At 34.2% G+C, this 18712-nt stretch overlaps 2 protein-coding genes across 3 annotated transcripts in view; both read right to left on the bottom strand.

Moving 5' to 3' along the window:
• LOC133193467 (CUGBP Elav-like family member 3-B) overlaps window positions 1–5170 on the bottom strand; it is a 50286-nt gene extending 45116 nt beyond the window's left edge. Inside the window, exon 1 of one of the 2 annotated variants that reach the window (XM_061329421.1) lies at window positions 4824–5170. In XM_061329421.1, the coding sequence (XP_061185405.1) occupies window positions 4824–5142 (319 nt within the window). In that variant the 5' untranslated portion in view covers window positions 5143–5170. The remainder of the gene's footprint in view (window positions 1–4823) is intronic. The other variant, XM_061329422.1, reaches the window with a different exon arrangement.
• Window positions 5171–11437: 6267 nt separating this feature from the next.
• LOC133193346 (uncharacterized) lies at window positions 11438–14688 on the bottom strand. Its single transcript, XM_061329288.1, has 3 exons — window positions 14617–14688; window positions 14274–14498; window positions 11438–12611 (listed from the first exon to the last, which is right to left on the bottom strand). Exons 1-3 carry the CDS (start codon window positions 14678–14680, stop codon window positions 12337–12339), a joined length of 564 nt encoding a protein of 187 aa, XP_061185272.1. The 5' UTR covers window positions 14681–14688; the 3' UTR covers window positions 11438–12336.
• Between the last annotated feature and the right edge of the window lie 4024 nt (window positions 14689–18712).

The raw sequence follows: 18712 nt of genomic DNA on the forward strand, positions 1-18712 counted from the left end.
AAAAAACTACATGCCCACTCTGTAAAAACGTGATATTGTGTCCACTCCATAGTGCACTGTTACAAAGTGAAATGTAAAAACAACGCAAAATGTAATAAACCGGGATAATTGAATTTTGCGTTATTAAATTTTGCGTCGATATCAACGCAGAATGTGATAACACAAAATGTAAAAACGTCCTTTTAAGGATATTTACATTTTGCGTTATTACATTTTGCGTCGAGATCAGCGCAAAATGTAATAACGCAAGATGTAATAACACGATTTTTAGAATATTACATTTTGCGTCGAGATTAAGCAAAATGCAACAACGCGAAATGTAAGAATACACTTTTTGGTCAGTCAGGTTGAGAATAATTTTCAATTGAGTAGTAGTTCACGAGAAGAAAATAAAACAAAAGGAAAAATAAACATATGCTCGTTCTTACATTAGATCTTATTTCATCATATATTGATTTCGCCAGCCATATAACATCAGTTGATATTCAAATCATAGGTGTTGCAAATTAGAAACGTGTCTGCGCACGTGTGTGTGGGTGGGGTGGTTTAATTTCGTTGATCAGTATATCAGTTTGCTTTTGCTTTTTGATAGGCACATGCATGAAATTAAGAAAAGAAAAAAAATCTATTTATTTTTATTGGCAGGTGTAAATATTGTGGGGAGGGGGGGGGGGATCTCTTGACAATTAAGATTTCATACTGTTTTACAAATCACGTGCATGGCAGACCAGCAAAAATAAAATTCTATCTCTCTCTCTACAATAATAAAATGGATAGTTTCTGCATACGCTTAAAAATACAATGATCAACATACGAAGTAACCCTCCACCTCACGCTTCTACTCGCCAGACACACGTCACACAGGTACACTTCTAATTTGCTAACCAATGTACACATGTACGTTGTACATGCATACCAAGAGTTTTAATGGACCAATGGCCAATCTTTGGTAATTGAGAATGTCAGTGATGGATATATAATACAGACTGATTTATAAAAAGACATGTCAATCAAAGTTAAATTAATGTTTTATAAGTATTCAATAAAAATGTTAGAAAGAGAGTTGGAAAAAATATACAATTAGATTTAATAATGTCCGTACGTTTGCCTTATAGTCATAGGTATGTCAGTCTATTTAGTTAAGCAAGTTTCCCCATTGTTATATGTTTAAATCAATTTTGTAATGTTTTGCGTTGAACACAATACAAAAAATAATTATGTTTTGTTTTATTACATATTTGTTTTATTACATTTTGAGTTGTCCTCAACGCAAAAATTAAGTAACGCAAAATGTAACAACCTAAAAGTGCATTATTACATTTTGCGTTAATCCAACGCAAAATGTAATAATCCAAAAATCGTGTTATTACATTTTTTTGCGTTATTACATTCTGTGTTGATCTCGATGGACAGTGTTATAACGCAAAATGTGAAAATTCCAGTTTATTACATTTTGCGTTGTTATTACAATTCGCGTTGTATCAGTGCACTTTATAAAACCGGCACTCTCCGACATTGTATCAACTATCAATGCATTTTATATTTCAGTTGCAAATATGTAAATGCACAAAGCACATATGTTTGTCAACGATTCCTTCTAACCTTAAAATGAGTGGGAAAAAATTAGAACCAATTCTTTACAAATCGCATAGTGTATACAACTTGGATTTCCCTCATTGTTTTGGCGTTATCTATATCAATATCTGTTTCTCCTGTTGGAATTTGTGTGTTTCTGTCTCTGTAATAGTGTCCACAAAATTCCTTTTCATCTGCACAAAGCACAACCATATCTTGGTCTCTTTGAGGTATGATAGTTTTAAATATTGCCTTTTAAGCAATAATTTTATCAATGAATGTATTTTTCTTTCTTTTTTTCCCTAAATCTATCATCATTATATGTCCCGGTAAAGAACAGAAAAGTTATAATTATATTAATTGGCAATTGTCCGTGCAGAAATTACACTCTCTTACGCGTATCCGCAGGTGGTCTTGGCTGTTGAAAATGCCTCACTTCCTCTCTTTATCGCACTTCATTAATGTGTTATTATCTCCTACCTTATTAAGAAAAAGCTAATTACAGCAAAGTACGGTATATGTGCAGTGAGCACAAATATTACAACGAACACGTCATTAAAACAAACCAAAATCGTTAACGTTGAAGTTGGAATAGTTTAAAATTCTCCGACAGTTCTACAGGAAACAAACTTCTTTTTTTTAAATCAAAAATGTATCTTTTCTATTTGGTTCCTTTGCATTGTGACTGAGTTCTGATATGGAATTCTTTTATAGCAAACTTTTAAACCAGATAAGGATCAACAATTATTTATTCAAAAGCTAAAAGAAGACAAAAAGAAACAAGAAGCTACAGAATAAAAATACCAGATTTTATTATTCAGACTTTATATAATGTACATGTACATGTTTTCATGTAGCACAAAATTGTATGAATTCGATAGTTATACGCTTTATAATTTATCGGATTAACAGGTCTAACGATCATAAGATATTCGAAGTCATAATGAACGTACTGGTTATATAACTTTACGTATAATACAATTTCATATAAAAGCAAGCCGATTCAATTCAGAACCAACGACAACAAATTAAAAAAAAAACCAAAAAGACAAACAAACAAACCAATAAAAAACAAAAACAAAATAAGCCCATAAAATGCTTAATACATAAATGACTCGAAAATAAGTGGCACATTTAACCAAAAAAAGATAAATATTATCCCGTATTACATTTAACCAATAGCGAGACCGCCACGGTAACTCAGTCTGTAGACTCCGTAATCGGAAGGTTGTGTGTTCGAATCACGGCCGCGACTGACCTAAGTCGATAAAAAATACGTAGTAACTGTTCCTTTGCCAAGCGCTCGGCACTTAGAAGCGAAAGTTGCGGGTCTTTCGGATGAGACCTTAAAAATCGAAGCCCCGTGTCACGGTAGGCATTGGAACGATAAAGAACCCTCATTGCTCAATGGTCCTGAGTGCTGGGTAAAGGTCTAAATTTGAAGCCTTTCACCGGTATATGGTTACGTCTCTATACGAGTGAAAAATTCTCGAATGGGACATAAAACAACATTCAGAGATGTAACCATTTGCGCGCTCGTGACGCAGCGGCGTACTTGTAGTTTGTAAGCTTTACAGGTTCCTGTAAACTTTTCATATCACAGAGCTCTTTAGTGCGTTAGATAGGATTTTTTTAATGCATGTATTTACGATGCATAACTAACTTCTTGTACTAAACATATTTTCTTTAATTGCACAAGAATTTCCTTTATTTGTGAGACAACCATTTGGTTTTTGTTGTTTTTTTTTATTTATTTATTTAAAAAAAAACTAAATTGTTACTTAGTGTTTTGGCAAATTTTATATATAAGAACATTTAATATGTGTTCATAAGGATTTGAATTTGTGTACATTTCAGGTCTACTTTCACATTAAAGGATATAAACATGTACACATCTGATTTGTACACTAAACATTTTTATCCTTTACAAGAAATACTTGCTTTAAGTAATTAATTTTCTTTTTTAAGATACTGTGGTGTTACAATAAATAAACTCTTGTTGTGAATCGAAGTACAGTTCTTAAGTATTCCATCTCCCGATTTCAGTTGACAATTGTATTTAATTTTTTATTTGAAATAATTTTTATACAACACGGAAACTGATAGATGTACAGGTATATGTTATTTTCATAGTTGACATCTTTTTAATCTTTTTAATTACTAGTAGTAATACATTTTGCCACGTTACTATGATCCTGACTATATCTTTGATGGGTTTGCCCGTCTCTCTAGCTGTTTGTCTTTTAATTAAAACTTTTCCAAGACTATGAATACGTTATGTTTTATTTTCATAAAGAAACTACAAATTTAGACTTATTGATAACACTTTTTTCTATTTTTTTTTATTTTTTAAAAAACAATCCATGTCAACTAAACAAGACCTGCTAAAATTCCACTGTAATTTCATTTTTTTTTTTAAATTGAATGGAACTTGATTTAAATAAAGACTAAATGTATAGTAAGATGATTAAATTCTGCTTATCGAAGATTTTGTAGTAAAAAAAAAAAAAAGCAGAATGAAATTTAGAATTCTTCGGAATGCCATGCAGTTTTTGTCACAAGAACACGAATTCAACACTTCTCCGATAAACTGATCTGAAGGGAACAATATCGGACGATTCTTTAAAGAGCTTTACGCAATCCAATTCTCCATTCATCTTTTTAAATAGTTTTTAAGGCCTTCGTGCCGATCGAGCCTCTGATTCGGAATAGATGCTGACAAGGATCTGTGTGCAGCAAAAAGTCGCTGAATACTTCGTATGTCTGATAAGTCTAAACATATGTTTCTGTCACCCTCAACAAAGCAGGGTAAAGTCGGCAGTGAATCGTGTATTGCTGGCATAAGTTACATCGAAGAACGTGTTTCCCGTCATATCATATAAACTGTTTACATTCCGGACAGGTTGTTTCAATAGAACGGATCCGCATTCCTGCAATTTGTTTATTTGATACAGACTCCTTTCTTTTTCACGGCTAATTATGATGACAAAGCTGTTACGATCTGGCATTTGTATCGTAACAATAACGAAAAAGCAAAGTATAGGAAATGAACGACTCTAATAGCGTAATCCATAAATTGTGGATTGTAACTTACAAGAACTGAGAAGGTTTTAGTGATATTTAAAAATGATAACTTGCATTGTGAGTATCACATAGCACATTCTGCATAACACAAAGTTAGAAAAAAAAAAATGACGATATGAAGTAATAGATACATGTTCCATAACCAATATGAGGGTGTTACGTACCTTTATGCATACCAGTAAACCGGTCCTTAAGCACTGTCAATTCATAGATTTGTCCAAACTCCTCAAAAATAGGGCGCAACTCTTTCTCCTCTAGCGTGCGTGGTATTTGTCCCACAAAAAGTTTCACCGTGTCATGATTCTTGAAGGATAATCCGGACCCGGGCCCGACTCCTGCATGTATATGTGCTGGAATACTTCCGTTGGGTAAAGGCAGTTGAGCGGGTAGCTGTGAAGTGGGGATAGTTTGCCCGAGGGGCGGGTGAGGACGATGAATCAATTGGTCTGTCACTACTCCACCAACAAGAGCAGTCATCGCCATTTAAGTTCACGACAGCACACAACATATAACAATGTAAAGATAGGTGAACGTCAAAAAACACTCTGAAGAAACTTTGATCGGAAGCAAAGAGGAACCTCCAGATTTCCGATGCCTTGGGAAGTAGCCAATACCCGCGCGTGTAACAAGCGTCGATGACTACCAATCCACAGGTGTCAACAGACTCGTGATATTCCGGGAAACAGACACCAGTATTGTCCGGAAGTGAGGGGTCGACAAGTAGTGGAAACCTCAGTAAGAGCAAAGTGTCGAAGATTTCGTTATTTACTCAATTACATATTGGAGATGCATTGATTTGGCGAGATTTTGCGTAAGGCGAGATTTGACAGAGAAATCAATAGGTAGATAGGGGCTGAATAATCATATAGCGCTTTTCTGAACCTCAGATGCGGGAAACAATGGCGTAGGATAAATTGCTGGATAGCATATGTGAAGCACTTAATCGGAGTTACTGCGCCTTAACCTTAAGTTTGGAGCTTTTTCCTTTAAAGCGCATTGATAGGGGAGGACTCGAGTTAGTTTTCTTGAAAACCAGTGCAGCTGTAAATCATTTATCCTTGTGGGACGATAAGTCGTGTAATACATTGCCATGTTCTTAACGGAAGCAATGAACTATTTTCATAAAAACCAATAACGACAGCATAGAGCAGATGGATCTCTTCTCAGGTTGATAAATTTTGTGCGGTATCGACGTAACAGAGGCATTTAGTTCGTGCCCTCTTTAATCAATTAACTGAGCACAACTCGATTCAGCATCTCCTACTAGGAGACTGTAATGTCTTCCCTCAGTCACACTGTGCATATGTTTACTAGGCTGTTATTTCTGTTCTTAGACTCCCTTTTCTTATGCAGGCTTAATTCCACCTTAGATAATTAACAAACTCATTTTACATCAAAGCGGAAATTTCGCCCTACGTTGTAATTGACTTTTATAAATTACACAAGCATGCATTGTCGCCAGAACCTAAAGTATATATTTCACAGTTAACATCGCAGGATGTACGATAAATCTTCATTGATTGTCAATCGTCTTTGTCTTGTGCAAGAGAAACATTAAACATTACGTTAATTACATGTGCAAAAAGTAGAAGAAAAATCAACAGGCTCTGTTGTTTGATTTTGATCTCGGCAGCAGAAGCCATTGTTTGTTAATGTTGTCGGTTTATGGTAGGTCTGAAGAATGACAGGGACACCTTCCTGGCGAAATTCACCTTAGAAAATTTAATTGTAATCCATGAAAATTGATTTTTCATAATTCCTCTCATCAATTTAGTGGTGAGCTTATACCAAAACGCTCTCCTTGTCTCATTTCAAGCCACTTATACATTATTTCTCAATGCCATAAATTCATTAAAAGTTATTCATCGAGAAATCTAATCAAAAAGAAATATGCCCACCCCCATGTGCTTTTATCATAGTGGATCATATAATAAAGCTTGAACAGACGTAAGTCAGAAATCTCTCAGATTTTGCTCAATTTTATAATTAGCCGTAATATTTTGTTTCTGAAATTGACCACAAAATATCTCTCTAAAAAAAAAAAAGAAAGAAAGAAAATAAAGGTATACAGGTAATCACGTATTAAATTGTACAGTCAAACCTATATTAAGCCGTCACCTGCGGGAACCACCAAAACCTTTATACAGAGGTGAGCTTTGAATAGAGATTCATATTTTTTTTCAGGAAAATTCCATCCAATTTATCACGGTTCTGTGTTTTATAATATTACATCATAGACTATTAAAGACATGCATTTTCAGTGGTCTCACTATTTTTTAACTTCAGTCCCATAATGTTTGACTATTTGGTTCAAGGAAAATTTGGTGAATCCAATAAAAAATATAATTATACTGAGTCTAATACTAAATAGGGTATTGCATTACCCTATATCAAAACAAGTTTGACTGTACATGTTTGGATGTAAATAGTTTACTTATAGTACTGTTCAAAAATTAAAGCTAAATATTAAAGTTTTGGTAGACAGAGAGACAGACAGACAGAGCAACAGTGAGACAGACAGAGAGACAGTTAAACAGACAGATAGCAGTTAATAAGACAAAGAGACAGACAGAGAAATAGTCAGACAGAGAGACAGTAAGGCAGATGGAGAGACAGTCAGAAAGACAGTCGACAGAGAGACAGTCAAACAGACAGAGAAACAGTCAGACAGACAGAAAGACAGTCAGAAAGAGAGAGACAGTCAGACAGAAAGAGAAACAGACAGACAGGAAAGAGAAACAGTCAGACAGAGAGACAGTCAGATAAACAAAGAAACGGCAAAAAAAAAACAGAGAGACAGTTAATAAGACAGACATAGAAACAGTCAAACAGACAGAGAGACAGTCAGATAAAAAGACAGAGAGACAGTTCAGTTAGAGAGAGACTCAGACAGACAGAGAGAATCAGACAGACAGAAAGAGAGACAGAAAGACAGTCAGAAAGAGAGACAGAGAGATAATTCAGAGAGACAGTCAGAGAGAGTCAGACAGACAGAAAAAAAGACATTCAGAAAGACAGAGAGACAGTCAAAAAGACAGACAAAGAGATAGTCAGATAGATAGATAGATAGACAGAAAGTCAGATAAACAGGCAGAGTGACAATCAGACAGAAAGACAGTCAGAATAACAGAGAGACAGTCAAACAAACCGAGAGACAGAGACACAGTCAGTCAGACAGACAGAGACAGTCAATCAGAAAGACAGTCAGAGAGACAGTCAGTCAGACAGACAGACTATCTTAGACAGACAGAGAAAGTCAGACAGAGAAAGTCAGACAGACAGAAAGACAGAGAGACACTCAGACAGGCAGAGAGACAGTTTAACAGACAGAGACGGTTAATAAGACAAAGAGACAGACAGACAGACAGAGAGACAGCTAAACAGACAGTCAGACAGACAGAGAGACAGTTAGACAGATATACGGAAAATCTGACAGACAGAGAGGCAGTTAGACAGACACAAAGACAGACAGACAGGCAGAGAGACAATAAGACAGACAGAGTGACAGTCAGACAGAGTAAAAGTCAGACAGTCAGAGAGACAGACAGAGAGACAGTTATACAGACAGACAGACAGTCATAAAGACAGATAGAGAGACAGTGAGACAGACAGAGAGGCAGACACACAGACAAAAAGACAGACAGAGATAAAATCAGACAGAGAGAGAAACAGTTAGACAGACAGAGAAACAGGCAGACAGAGAGACAAACAGACAGAGAGACAGTCAGACAGACAGCCATACAGATAGATAGAAAGAGAGTGACAGTGAGACAGGCAAGGAAACAGAGACAGGCAGAGAGACAGCTAGACGGACAGAGTGACAATCAGACGGACAGAGATAGAGTAAGGCAGGCAGCTAATCAGACAAACTTTTTAAAGGTTTGAGTAATTTTCAAAAACAATTGCAAGTATACAGAAACATTCAGAAATGTCGGTAGGCCTAGAAAAAAGGTCATAAATATATTTGTTTTATCTTATACGATGTAATCTGTATTTAAAGAATATGAAAATTTTATTTTACATGTAAAGTTCAGTTTGTTTAAGATTTGGCATTAACTTAAGGGGTAAAAAGTAGTCTTTCAAATGCTATGAGTTATATTCGACTAGGTTAACAACTATTCAAATGTGTTAGAAAGGAATTATGTCTATATTGACGAGAAATTCTGCTTTAACTTTCTAAACACTTCAATAACATATGAAATATTTAAGAATCAAGATATTGAATGAACTGAATAAAGGTTAAATGAACTATAGTGCTAATTATACCAGGAACCATAACAGATGTTCGCCAAACGCCCCCACTCCCTTCTGCTGCCCCATTCCCTACAAGCTTCATTAAATTATGCAATACTTCTAATTTGTATTATAGATCTTCACATTATTTTCGAATTGTTTTATCTAAAAACAACAACGGTATAGTGTTATGGCTATTAGCCAATTAGATTTCGGGCCACGTAGATGCAGGAGGGGGAAGGGGCTTACATGTATCTTCGTATAGTGTCTTTCAAAGTATAGTTGTGTGTTAAATTTTAATGAAAAGAAGATAAAAGAATAACATCCATTAAGTAATCAGAACTCAGCACACGTGTATGTACATGTATGTCCTTGCATTCAAATTAAAAACAAAAACAAAAACCAAACCCGGAACAAAACATAACAAATTGCAGGAACACTTTGCACCTTTCTATATTTGATTCTAAATTTCGTCATGTTTTGTTGACAGCTAAAAAAAAGTTATAATAATATAGCCATATAAAGATTCAGCCAATCAAATTGCAGCATACGTTCATACGTATATTTGTATATTATATTCTAGAACCTTAAATAAGGTACATATAGTACACAGTAGATAGGCCAAATTTTTCCTCAAATTTAATTTCTTTGAAACTTTGAAATTTTGTTGTAGGATACAAAATCTCTCTTTATATGTAATTTGAAAGAAATTCAATCGAACATTTTTTTATCAGCCCCCTGTAATAAGATTGTAAAATCAGAATTGCACTTTAGAAAATATATATATATATATATATATATATATATATATATATATATATATATATATATATATATATATATATATATATATATAAATTTTTAATTACCGACCAATCTAGTGCATTTGTGTGATGCATTTTATAAATATATGTACAACCTTTCTGTTATTAAATTTCAGTAAATTATATTGATGCTGGTATATTTGAATAAAATGTGATGAAAAATAGAACATACATAGCCAAGGAATTGAAAATTCACATGTATCTTTGCTACATTTTAAGTTCTCTGAAAAGAAAATGTATTAACCAATTTTTACCAAAAAAAAAAAAAAAAAAAAAAAAAAAAAATCAATAGAATGATTGAAATGGAACCAATATTAAAATACGTCAAAATGAGGAACATTGAACACAGTTTTGGATATTTTGGTGATTTAAAAAAAAAATTCAATGCAAAAAATTAAAAGAATCAGTAGATGGCGTTACAATATTTGACCTTTAGACCCCTAAGTTTGACCTTGACTTTTGTTGTGTGTAAAGAAGGGAGGCTTCTTATAAATATGTCCAAATATCAGGTCTCTATTGAAAATGAATCAAAAGTTACTTTGCGTTTAATAACAGACTGTCATATCACATGTAGGTGGCATAAACACATTCTAAAATGACCAATACGTAGGGCTCTCTAATATTTTATAAAAATGGCGTAAAATATTAGTTTTCTTACAAAGATCATTGATTATTGACATTATAGTGATATTATTCTTTTTTTTCTGGTGTACTTAATAAGAAATGAGTTAAAACATATTTCCTGGGTGTTTTGTACTACCTTAAATACCTATATTTTAGATAAAAAAAATCATTTCGTCAAAAAACAAGGGTGTATTGATTTGGTGTCAGCCATACGTACATGCACGTGCTTTCATGCTAATCATCCATATTATCTTGACTACACCACTAATATATGTTTATAAACTGATTATTAAAATATTTCATTAAACCATAGGAACGTTAAAGCTATTTCATTTCACTTATCGCATGCACACGCATGTATGCACGCAAAATGACCTTCATTCCGCACTTCTACACAACATGTCTGTTAATTCCCATTTTTTTTTTATTTAAACCAGTAAATTCCGAGAATATTCGCGGACAAAAAAGTTCAAGAATTCTTTATTAAACAACTTTAAGCCATACGGCCCATTAGTATACACAAAATTAACATAGTTATGCACGCATAGCGAGAGTCTACGGGGGGGGGGGGGGGGGAACCCCTAGTGTCCATCTGTCCGACTCCTCAACACCAACAATTACAGTATGCATTAAACTCTCCATTATACTAGGGAAGAAACCAAAAAAAAAAAACAACACACCATATGTTCTCAAACCAGGCGCGGATCCAGAATTTTTTTCCAGACGGGGTCCACCCCAGTCAAAAAAGAAATTCCAACCCAACAATTTCTTTACAAGAAAAAAAACCCACCTAAAATCCATTACTTAAACGTGAAAAACACCTATATCGTGGTGCTGATGATGGAGTCCATGTTTTTTTTTTTTTGGGGGGGGGGGGGGGGTCCAAAGTCTTTTTTTATTTGCTTCGGTATATACTTTTATTAACTCTGCAAATTCCGGGGGTGCGTGGGTGGGTCCGGATCCCCCCCCCCCGACCCCCTCTAGATCCGCGCATGCAAACTTCGTTTGGAGAACATAATTAAAGTGATAATCTCTTTTCAGCAGTAGAGCAAACTGGTTAAACAAGATTTTATAGGGCACGAACAACAACTCCAACCTCGTTGTAAAAATAGATCATTTATTGTGTAACAACATTTTCCTGTACCTAAATTCTGGACCAAAAATAATACTAAGATTTTTTTGATAATTGCAAGTCTTGAGTTTTTTACGCAAAATAAAAGATTAATATTGAATCGCACAATCATTCTACACTCTACCTCTCTAATTATACATGCAGAACACAAGAATTTAAGTTAACGTGATTATTCGGAGTTACTTATTTTCTCCCCTCAAGACAATGAAATTAAGTACATGTATATTTAAATTAAAAAAAGGGAGGAAAACACAAAAACTATTCTCAAAAAATAATTTATTTAAAATATAAACGTATATACTTTTAGAGTGTGTTTATTATCTTTTAAATCAGAAGGTTTAGTATATTTAAAGAGCTAGGTATATTTACACTCATCTATCACAGTCAATAACGTTTCAAGAATATTTACACTGGAATGGTTGTCCCTCGAGGCTAGCTAGGACAAACTACGACCAATAGTTTGTAAACAGTATATATTTTTTTTAACTTTGTGGGTAATCATAAACTTATTTAAGGCAAAGCTAAGGGGAATAGATATGGCTCATGGTATCCTCCCACAAATTCAGAAGTTAGGTGGGGTACATGTACATATTGATTTGTAGTTGCCAGACAATGAACAAATTACTTATTCTTGGATCTACTGTATCAACTTCATAAATACATACTTCGCATCCCTCTAAAAATGGGTTGGTTGTTTATCGCTTCATTTTTTTCTTTTGTTTTATTTGTCAAAAAAAGTCAGTGATTCAATTATATTATTAATTAAGATTTCTGAGACAGTATTTTTTTTTAAAGATTTTTAAAATTAGAGCCCAGCAAGAAATAACATAGTTGATATATTTTTTTTTAAACATAGCAGTTTTCTTAACATAAAAAAATCGACTCAAAGTACAAAAAATGACACATGTAAATAAAAACAGATGAAAACAACAAACACACTGACAAATGAAGAGTGTCCCCAGCTGACGGCGTTGGTCCATTACAGAAATCACCTTTACACATTGTGACGCAGTACGTCCCAGTGTCACCTTTACGGTCACAGTATGTCTGATTGTCCGCTCGAGGGCGCTGGACGGCTTCAAATTTGGCGGCAAAATTTACTCCATCAGTGCAGTCTCTCATGAACATATTTACTTGACCTGAATATGAGTAATTGGTAAACATTAATAATAATCCAGGCCTATAAAATAAAAATATCCATAAATGCAATTATAAATGTTTGAATAATACAATGAAAAATTTGTATTTACTTCTACTCGATGAATTTAATATTAACATGACAATACAATGCAGGGGGTGGGGGTGGGGGGTAAATTCAGGAAACATCAATCTAATAAAAACAAGAAAACAAGTAAAAACAAGATCTTTGACCCGATCTTTAATTTTTTCTATTGTCGTTACACGTTTATCGACAATAAAGAAATTTAGATACTTGTACAACTACAAGAACTGATTTCAATCAGCTTGTCATTATAACAAAAAAAAAACAACAACAACAACAACAAACAAACAAACAAACAGAACAAAACAAAACAAAAAACGGGTAATTGCATGAGAACTTGGGCCTGTTTTACAAAGAATTTTAGACTAATTTTCTTATGTTTTCCAGTTTCTATCAGTAGGCACTGGTCACTTGTTCGAAATTTAGTTAGCAATTGTCTATTCTTGAAACTATTTTCAAGCATAAGATATTGTTCCATATTGAGATTGTGTTTTATTTTACTGTACAATTATAGTTTGAAGTTTTCTGTGAATTAGATACTTTTTCCATAGTTTTGTCTTTATAATTATCTAGTACTGTTTTCTTCAAATTCTTTTTAACTGAATTTCAAATGTTGTCAAATTATTCATCTTTTTTCATATAGTGATTGCTAATTAAATTATTTTTTTTTAATATAGACAGTGCGAGGGTATGCCACGAATAAAATCCATTTCATGCAAAGACCTATTGACATTATATGATTCTTCAATCATGGGGTTTACATTCTGAGAGTTTACTCGTACAAAGGACTTGAGTTTAAATAAAAGAAGAAACTGGAAGTCTACCTAGTTCACACAATGATAAAATATCGCATGCTGTATTGTTGAGTCCTAGAAGTGTTTTACAATATCTAGCATGTACTTTTTTCATAGAGAGATTGTTCTTGTAAAGCGATTATAATCACGTGAGATGTTCTAGAAAACAAAATCTGTTTACACCATTTTTAAGTCTTTCTTTACTTTCGTCTGCTGAGATGCATTTCATAAATTATAAAATGTCGGAATTTGAAGCATGCGTCCTTTAAAGACACATTCTAAAAAAAAATGGACGAATGGATTATGTGGGGGGGGGGGTGTCTTGGGGGGGGGGGCACTTATGTGAGTTGTAATTGATGCATAAATCAAATCTCTAAAAATTTAGAAATTGTAAACTTTTTCTGATGTTCAATTTTTTTCCTTTTGCCACCACCCTTATAAATCAATACAATTTTATATCTTTACTTAGTATATTGGACATAATTGAGAAAACTCTTCACTACAAAAAACTCTATGAAATTTTATACGGCTAAACCTATTAATTTTTATTATAAAGACAGATTTATTTGTTATTTTCATAATTTTTTGTGTATCACATACCCTTAGTAAGAGTTTTAGGGCGATTAATATAGCGATAGAAATGGAGAAAATCCTTAAAAAAGAGAAGTGTAACTCACACAATATGTGAAACATCTTGTTCCAAATGATTATCGTTTGTAAATTGATCTATACATTCTTTAAAGTTTTACAATAAGAATTACAGTGTATAAAATGTACAGATATACCTCTGTATTCGTGACTTTCTATGACACAGAGTGTTTCCTGGCTACTATCAAGATACACTGTACAATTTTTAACAAACTGCTTGTACAGATCTATTTTGTCGTTGTCTACGTCAGATGTGGTAGGATCTGTGATGTACCCGGCCGCCTTCGCCATTGTTTTAATCTTTGTCTGGCAATTTCCATCCGCACTGGTATCCGCACACTGATAGCAATAATGCAATTTGGCTACAAAATGAATGCCTAGCGTGACTTTCGTTTCTCAATAAGACTATTTAACGTTTTTACGTTTTCTGTAAATTTACTCGTAGAATCTGGTTACACACAGTCAAATAAGTGTACTTACAACTGATACAGTAAACATGTCCCACCAGGAACGGACACAGGAACAACGACATTATAAGCGCCATGACGGACTCCAATTCTTCCTGGTTCACGATTCTTCTTTCGTTTCAGTCTTGGGGAACGTCCCTTCATTGACGCGTGACCGGGTGCATAATTAAACTAAGAGGCATATTTTTTCTTGTTGTGTGCATAGTGTAGATTTAAATACCCGCGCCCAATCAGGCAGGAAAAAGTAAACAGAGGGAGAGGATCCTCGATTTCTCTACTTCAGCCTTAATATATATATATATATATATATATATATATATATATATATATATATATATATATATATATATATATATATATATATAAGAGTTGTAAAATTCTTTCTTTCAAAATTTTCTTCAATTAATCTTTTGTATATTGTCAAAAAAATGAAAATTTATCATTAAATGCCAGGATGCTTGACATAAATCCAATATAATATAATTGTAAATTCGAGACATTACTGAAAAGACTTTTATGTCATTCCTGTTACCAATTTTTATTGTAAAGTGCTAATCATATATATCAATTAATTATTTTTTCATTATAGGTACTCCATGCTGTTGCATAACTAAGAAATTTTCATAATTATAGGTAAAACAAATGATAAAACAAAAATAGGAATAAACATACCACCTTTATAAGGATATTTTGTCCTTTCTGTTACAATTTTTGTCCACTCTGTTACCAAAGTGCATGTTTGTGATTGATTGATTGATTGTATGTTGTTTAACGTCCCTCTCGAGAATTTTTCACTCATATGGAGACGCCACCACTTGCCGGTGGAGAACTGCAAATTTTGTCCTATACTCGGCACTTACGGCCATTGAGCAGTGAGGGATCTTTTTCGTGCCAGCACCTACTGCGACAAGGGACCTCGGTTTATACGGTCTCATCCGAAGGACCGGTCTCCACGTCCCACAGTGGGATTCGAACCCGCGACGTAAGGATTAACTCCTTACTCCGCGACTCTAGAGCAGACGCTCTAACCACTGCGCCACTCGGGCGACGCATGTTTGTGAAGAAATGGCACTATTTGAAACAAGTAATGCAAGGTCGGGCATTGCCAAATTATTCCAGGATTTGGACAGTAAATTAGCGAGTTTTTTGTTTGCTTGTTTGTTTGTTTTTTTTTATTTATTTATTTATGTTTTTTATTTTTTTGCTTGTCAGATAATTTTGGGACCTCCCCCCTTTTGGCTAGCCCTTTTTTTTTAATTTGCTTGTCAGATATTTGGGGGGGGGGGGAGTTGTGAAGCCCCCCCATCCCCCCTTTGAAACCGTTGCTACGGGCATGATGACATTGAATCTTACTTCTCAGCCAAAAGGGAAAAAACACAGAAACTTATTAATTGCTATTTGAAATACCAATTTACTGTGATACCACGCTTCCAAAGTTGATGTTGACAATTACTTCACTTTCATGTTTTAACAATAGTAAGTTTTTTTCCCAAACATAACAATTCAATTACATGTAGTTATGACTTTATTACATGTAAGGTACTTTTTATACAAGACTAATTTTTCACGAACGTCTATTTAATGTCAACACTGGTCCAAAGACGTACTGTATATAGGGAATTTTTTGCACCCGTTTTATTTCGCCATTTTTGCATTTGTCGTCAGAGGGCGAATTAAAAAGGGACGAATTCAACTGATTCAGGGTTAGTTATCTTATAAGTATAGCTTTTTCATAAAGCTTTGCCGTCAACAACTATAAACTGTAAACTGACATACACCTATCAGGCCATATTATTTTTGAGTACTGTATTTCTTGGCTTCAACAGCATTCTACATACATTAGCCCAACCATACGAGGGGTGATCAAAAAGTTCGCGAACTAATTGAATTACTTCCTTAAAAGAAATAAAATGAGGTTTCAGTGTTCATTATTTTTTAAAGTGGTCCTCTCCGATTTTATTGCACATCTGACATTGTTCTGCCCATGCGCGAATCACGTGATCCAGGCGGTCACGTGACATGCTTCGTAGCGATCTGTTCACAGAAGCTGAAAGATTTTTCCGAGTCTTATATTTCTTACCTTGCAAGTAATCTTTTATAACAAGCACAGACCATCTGTCAGAAATGGCCAAATCTCGCCAATAGGGTGGGTGAATAAGGATATCCCTTCCCAGAATTAGCATGGTGGCCATCACAACCCGAGTTCTCTGTCTCGGGAGCGTCGTTTATCCAATGTGAAAAATGTATGGGCGCCTTCTTTTTTTCATATTTCATATGTTTAAAGTCTAAAGTAAACGATATTTTAGGGATTTATTAATTATATTATTGCTCAGATATTCAACTATTTTTCTTACTGTAACTTGGCGACCTTTCAAAACAAATTGCTCATTTAAGGACACATCTTTTAACCGGCTTGCTTTTACTAGGCAACAGAATAAACATAATTTTTAATCATCTCCCTGCCTTCACTAAAACATTTGATCCAATTAATAATTGAACTTCTGGTAAGTATTTTGTCTTCATAAACCTTGTACAAATTATCATATTATACCACAAAGGAATTTCCGAGATATACGTTAAACTTTACAGCCGTTCATTGCTCGAGTACGACCGAGTCAACCATTTTTTGTCACAAGTGACCTACATACTGACGTCATTTTAACATTGTGACGTCATAAACACGGAGCAAAACATTATTTAACATCTGCTATTTATAGAACATGTGTTTGTTTATATGTGTGCCAAATTTCATTCTGATCTGAATTGTGGTTTTTTAAATATAGAGATAGTTCGCGAACTTTTTGATCACCCCTCGTATAAACGAAGGACAATAAACACACATTTCAGTGTTTGCATGCAGTAAAAGAACTTTCTGTTAATCATAAAGATATAGAAAAAAACCCTTAATAACAGTCGCTATAAAAAAAAATTAAGTGTCAGTTTCATTTACTGCAATTTCCTTTTATTCGTTTTGTCGATTTTTTTTTAACGTTTAAAAATGAAGAAAAATTGTTCAGTCGTGCGAAAATTAATTCACCAGAATATTATCTCCCTTGCACAGCATTTCAACCAATGAATAATTGAAAATTTCAACATCATGCGTTTTGAAGAGAGGAAGTACATAGTCCGAAGACTCTAAAGTACTTCAGCTCTGTATACCGTCTTCCAAGGAAGAGGGTAATAACTGAATTAAAATTGGGGCGAAAGAAAGGGCTAAAATAACACGGGGCAAAAATAGCCCTGTATACAGTTTATATAGACCGTCACAATAATTATCCTCTCGGTGTATGTACAAACACACTGCCACGTATCAACAGAACTGAATAAGGAATAAGGTTGGGTTGGGGTGGTCTCGTGAAATGTGTCTGTCACATCTACACATGTTGCTCTATCATCGCTGAGAAATGTCACGTTTCTGTCTAGAAACACAGATCCGCGTTTTCTAGGGGGGGGGGGTGTAAAAGATCACTTTTAGTTGGTTTAATATATTAGTATATACATTATTTAATAACTCTGCAAACTCCACCAAAAAAGGGGGTAAAATTCTCTAGATTTTAAGTAGTTTTTTTTTTTTTTATCAAAGACTATTCATTAGCTATATAATAATATGAAGTGTTGCTGTTCTGGAGAGGTACCAGAGTCCATGAAAAAAAGTTCTATATAGTCTTTGGCCTGAAATTGCCAACACTAAATAATATCGTCCTGCGCGGATCTGGGGGGGGGGGGGGTTCGGACCCCCCCCCCCCTGGAATTTGAGCTTTGGGCTTTTTTTTCTCTATATACTAGTATTCCAATGAATTTTTTTTTACGATAAGATTGGCACCATCCTTCCCATTTGGACCATGATTTGAACGAATTACAATAGGTTTGATTAAATATATCAAAGTCACTAATTGTGGAAGATTTTTACAGATCTTCCATGCATATTTCCTAGTTTAATTTGTCGCCTAAGTTCACTTGAGCCTTTCCAGGTGAGCTTAAAAGTCCTATATATGAAAAAATAAGAAGTTTGACCATTTTTAGATTCCATTCTCAATTTTTTTTTTACATGGTTCAAATATGAATTATTTATTTCCAGGCTTAAAAAAAAACAACTCCTCCCCCCCCCC

The sequence above is a fragment of the Saccostrea echinata genome, unplaced genomic scaffold (assembly GCF_033153115.1).
Source record: "Saccostrea echinata isolate AGI-Se365-2 ecotype Australia unplaced genomic scaffold, CSIRO_AGI_Sech_v1 ptg000027l, whole genome shotgun sequence".
Classification (NCBI taxonomy): Eukaryota; Metazoa; Mollusca; class Bivalvia; order Ostreida; family Ostreidae; genus Saccostrea; species Saccostrea echinata.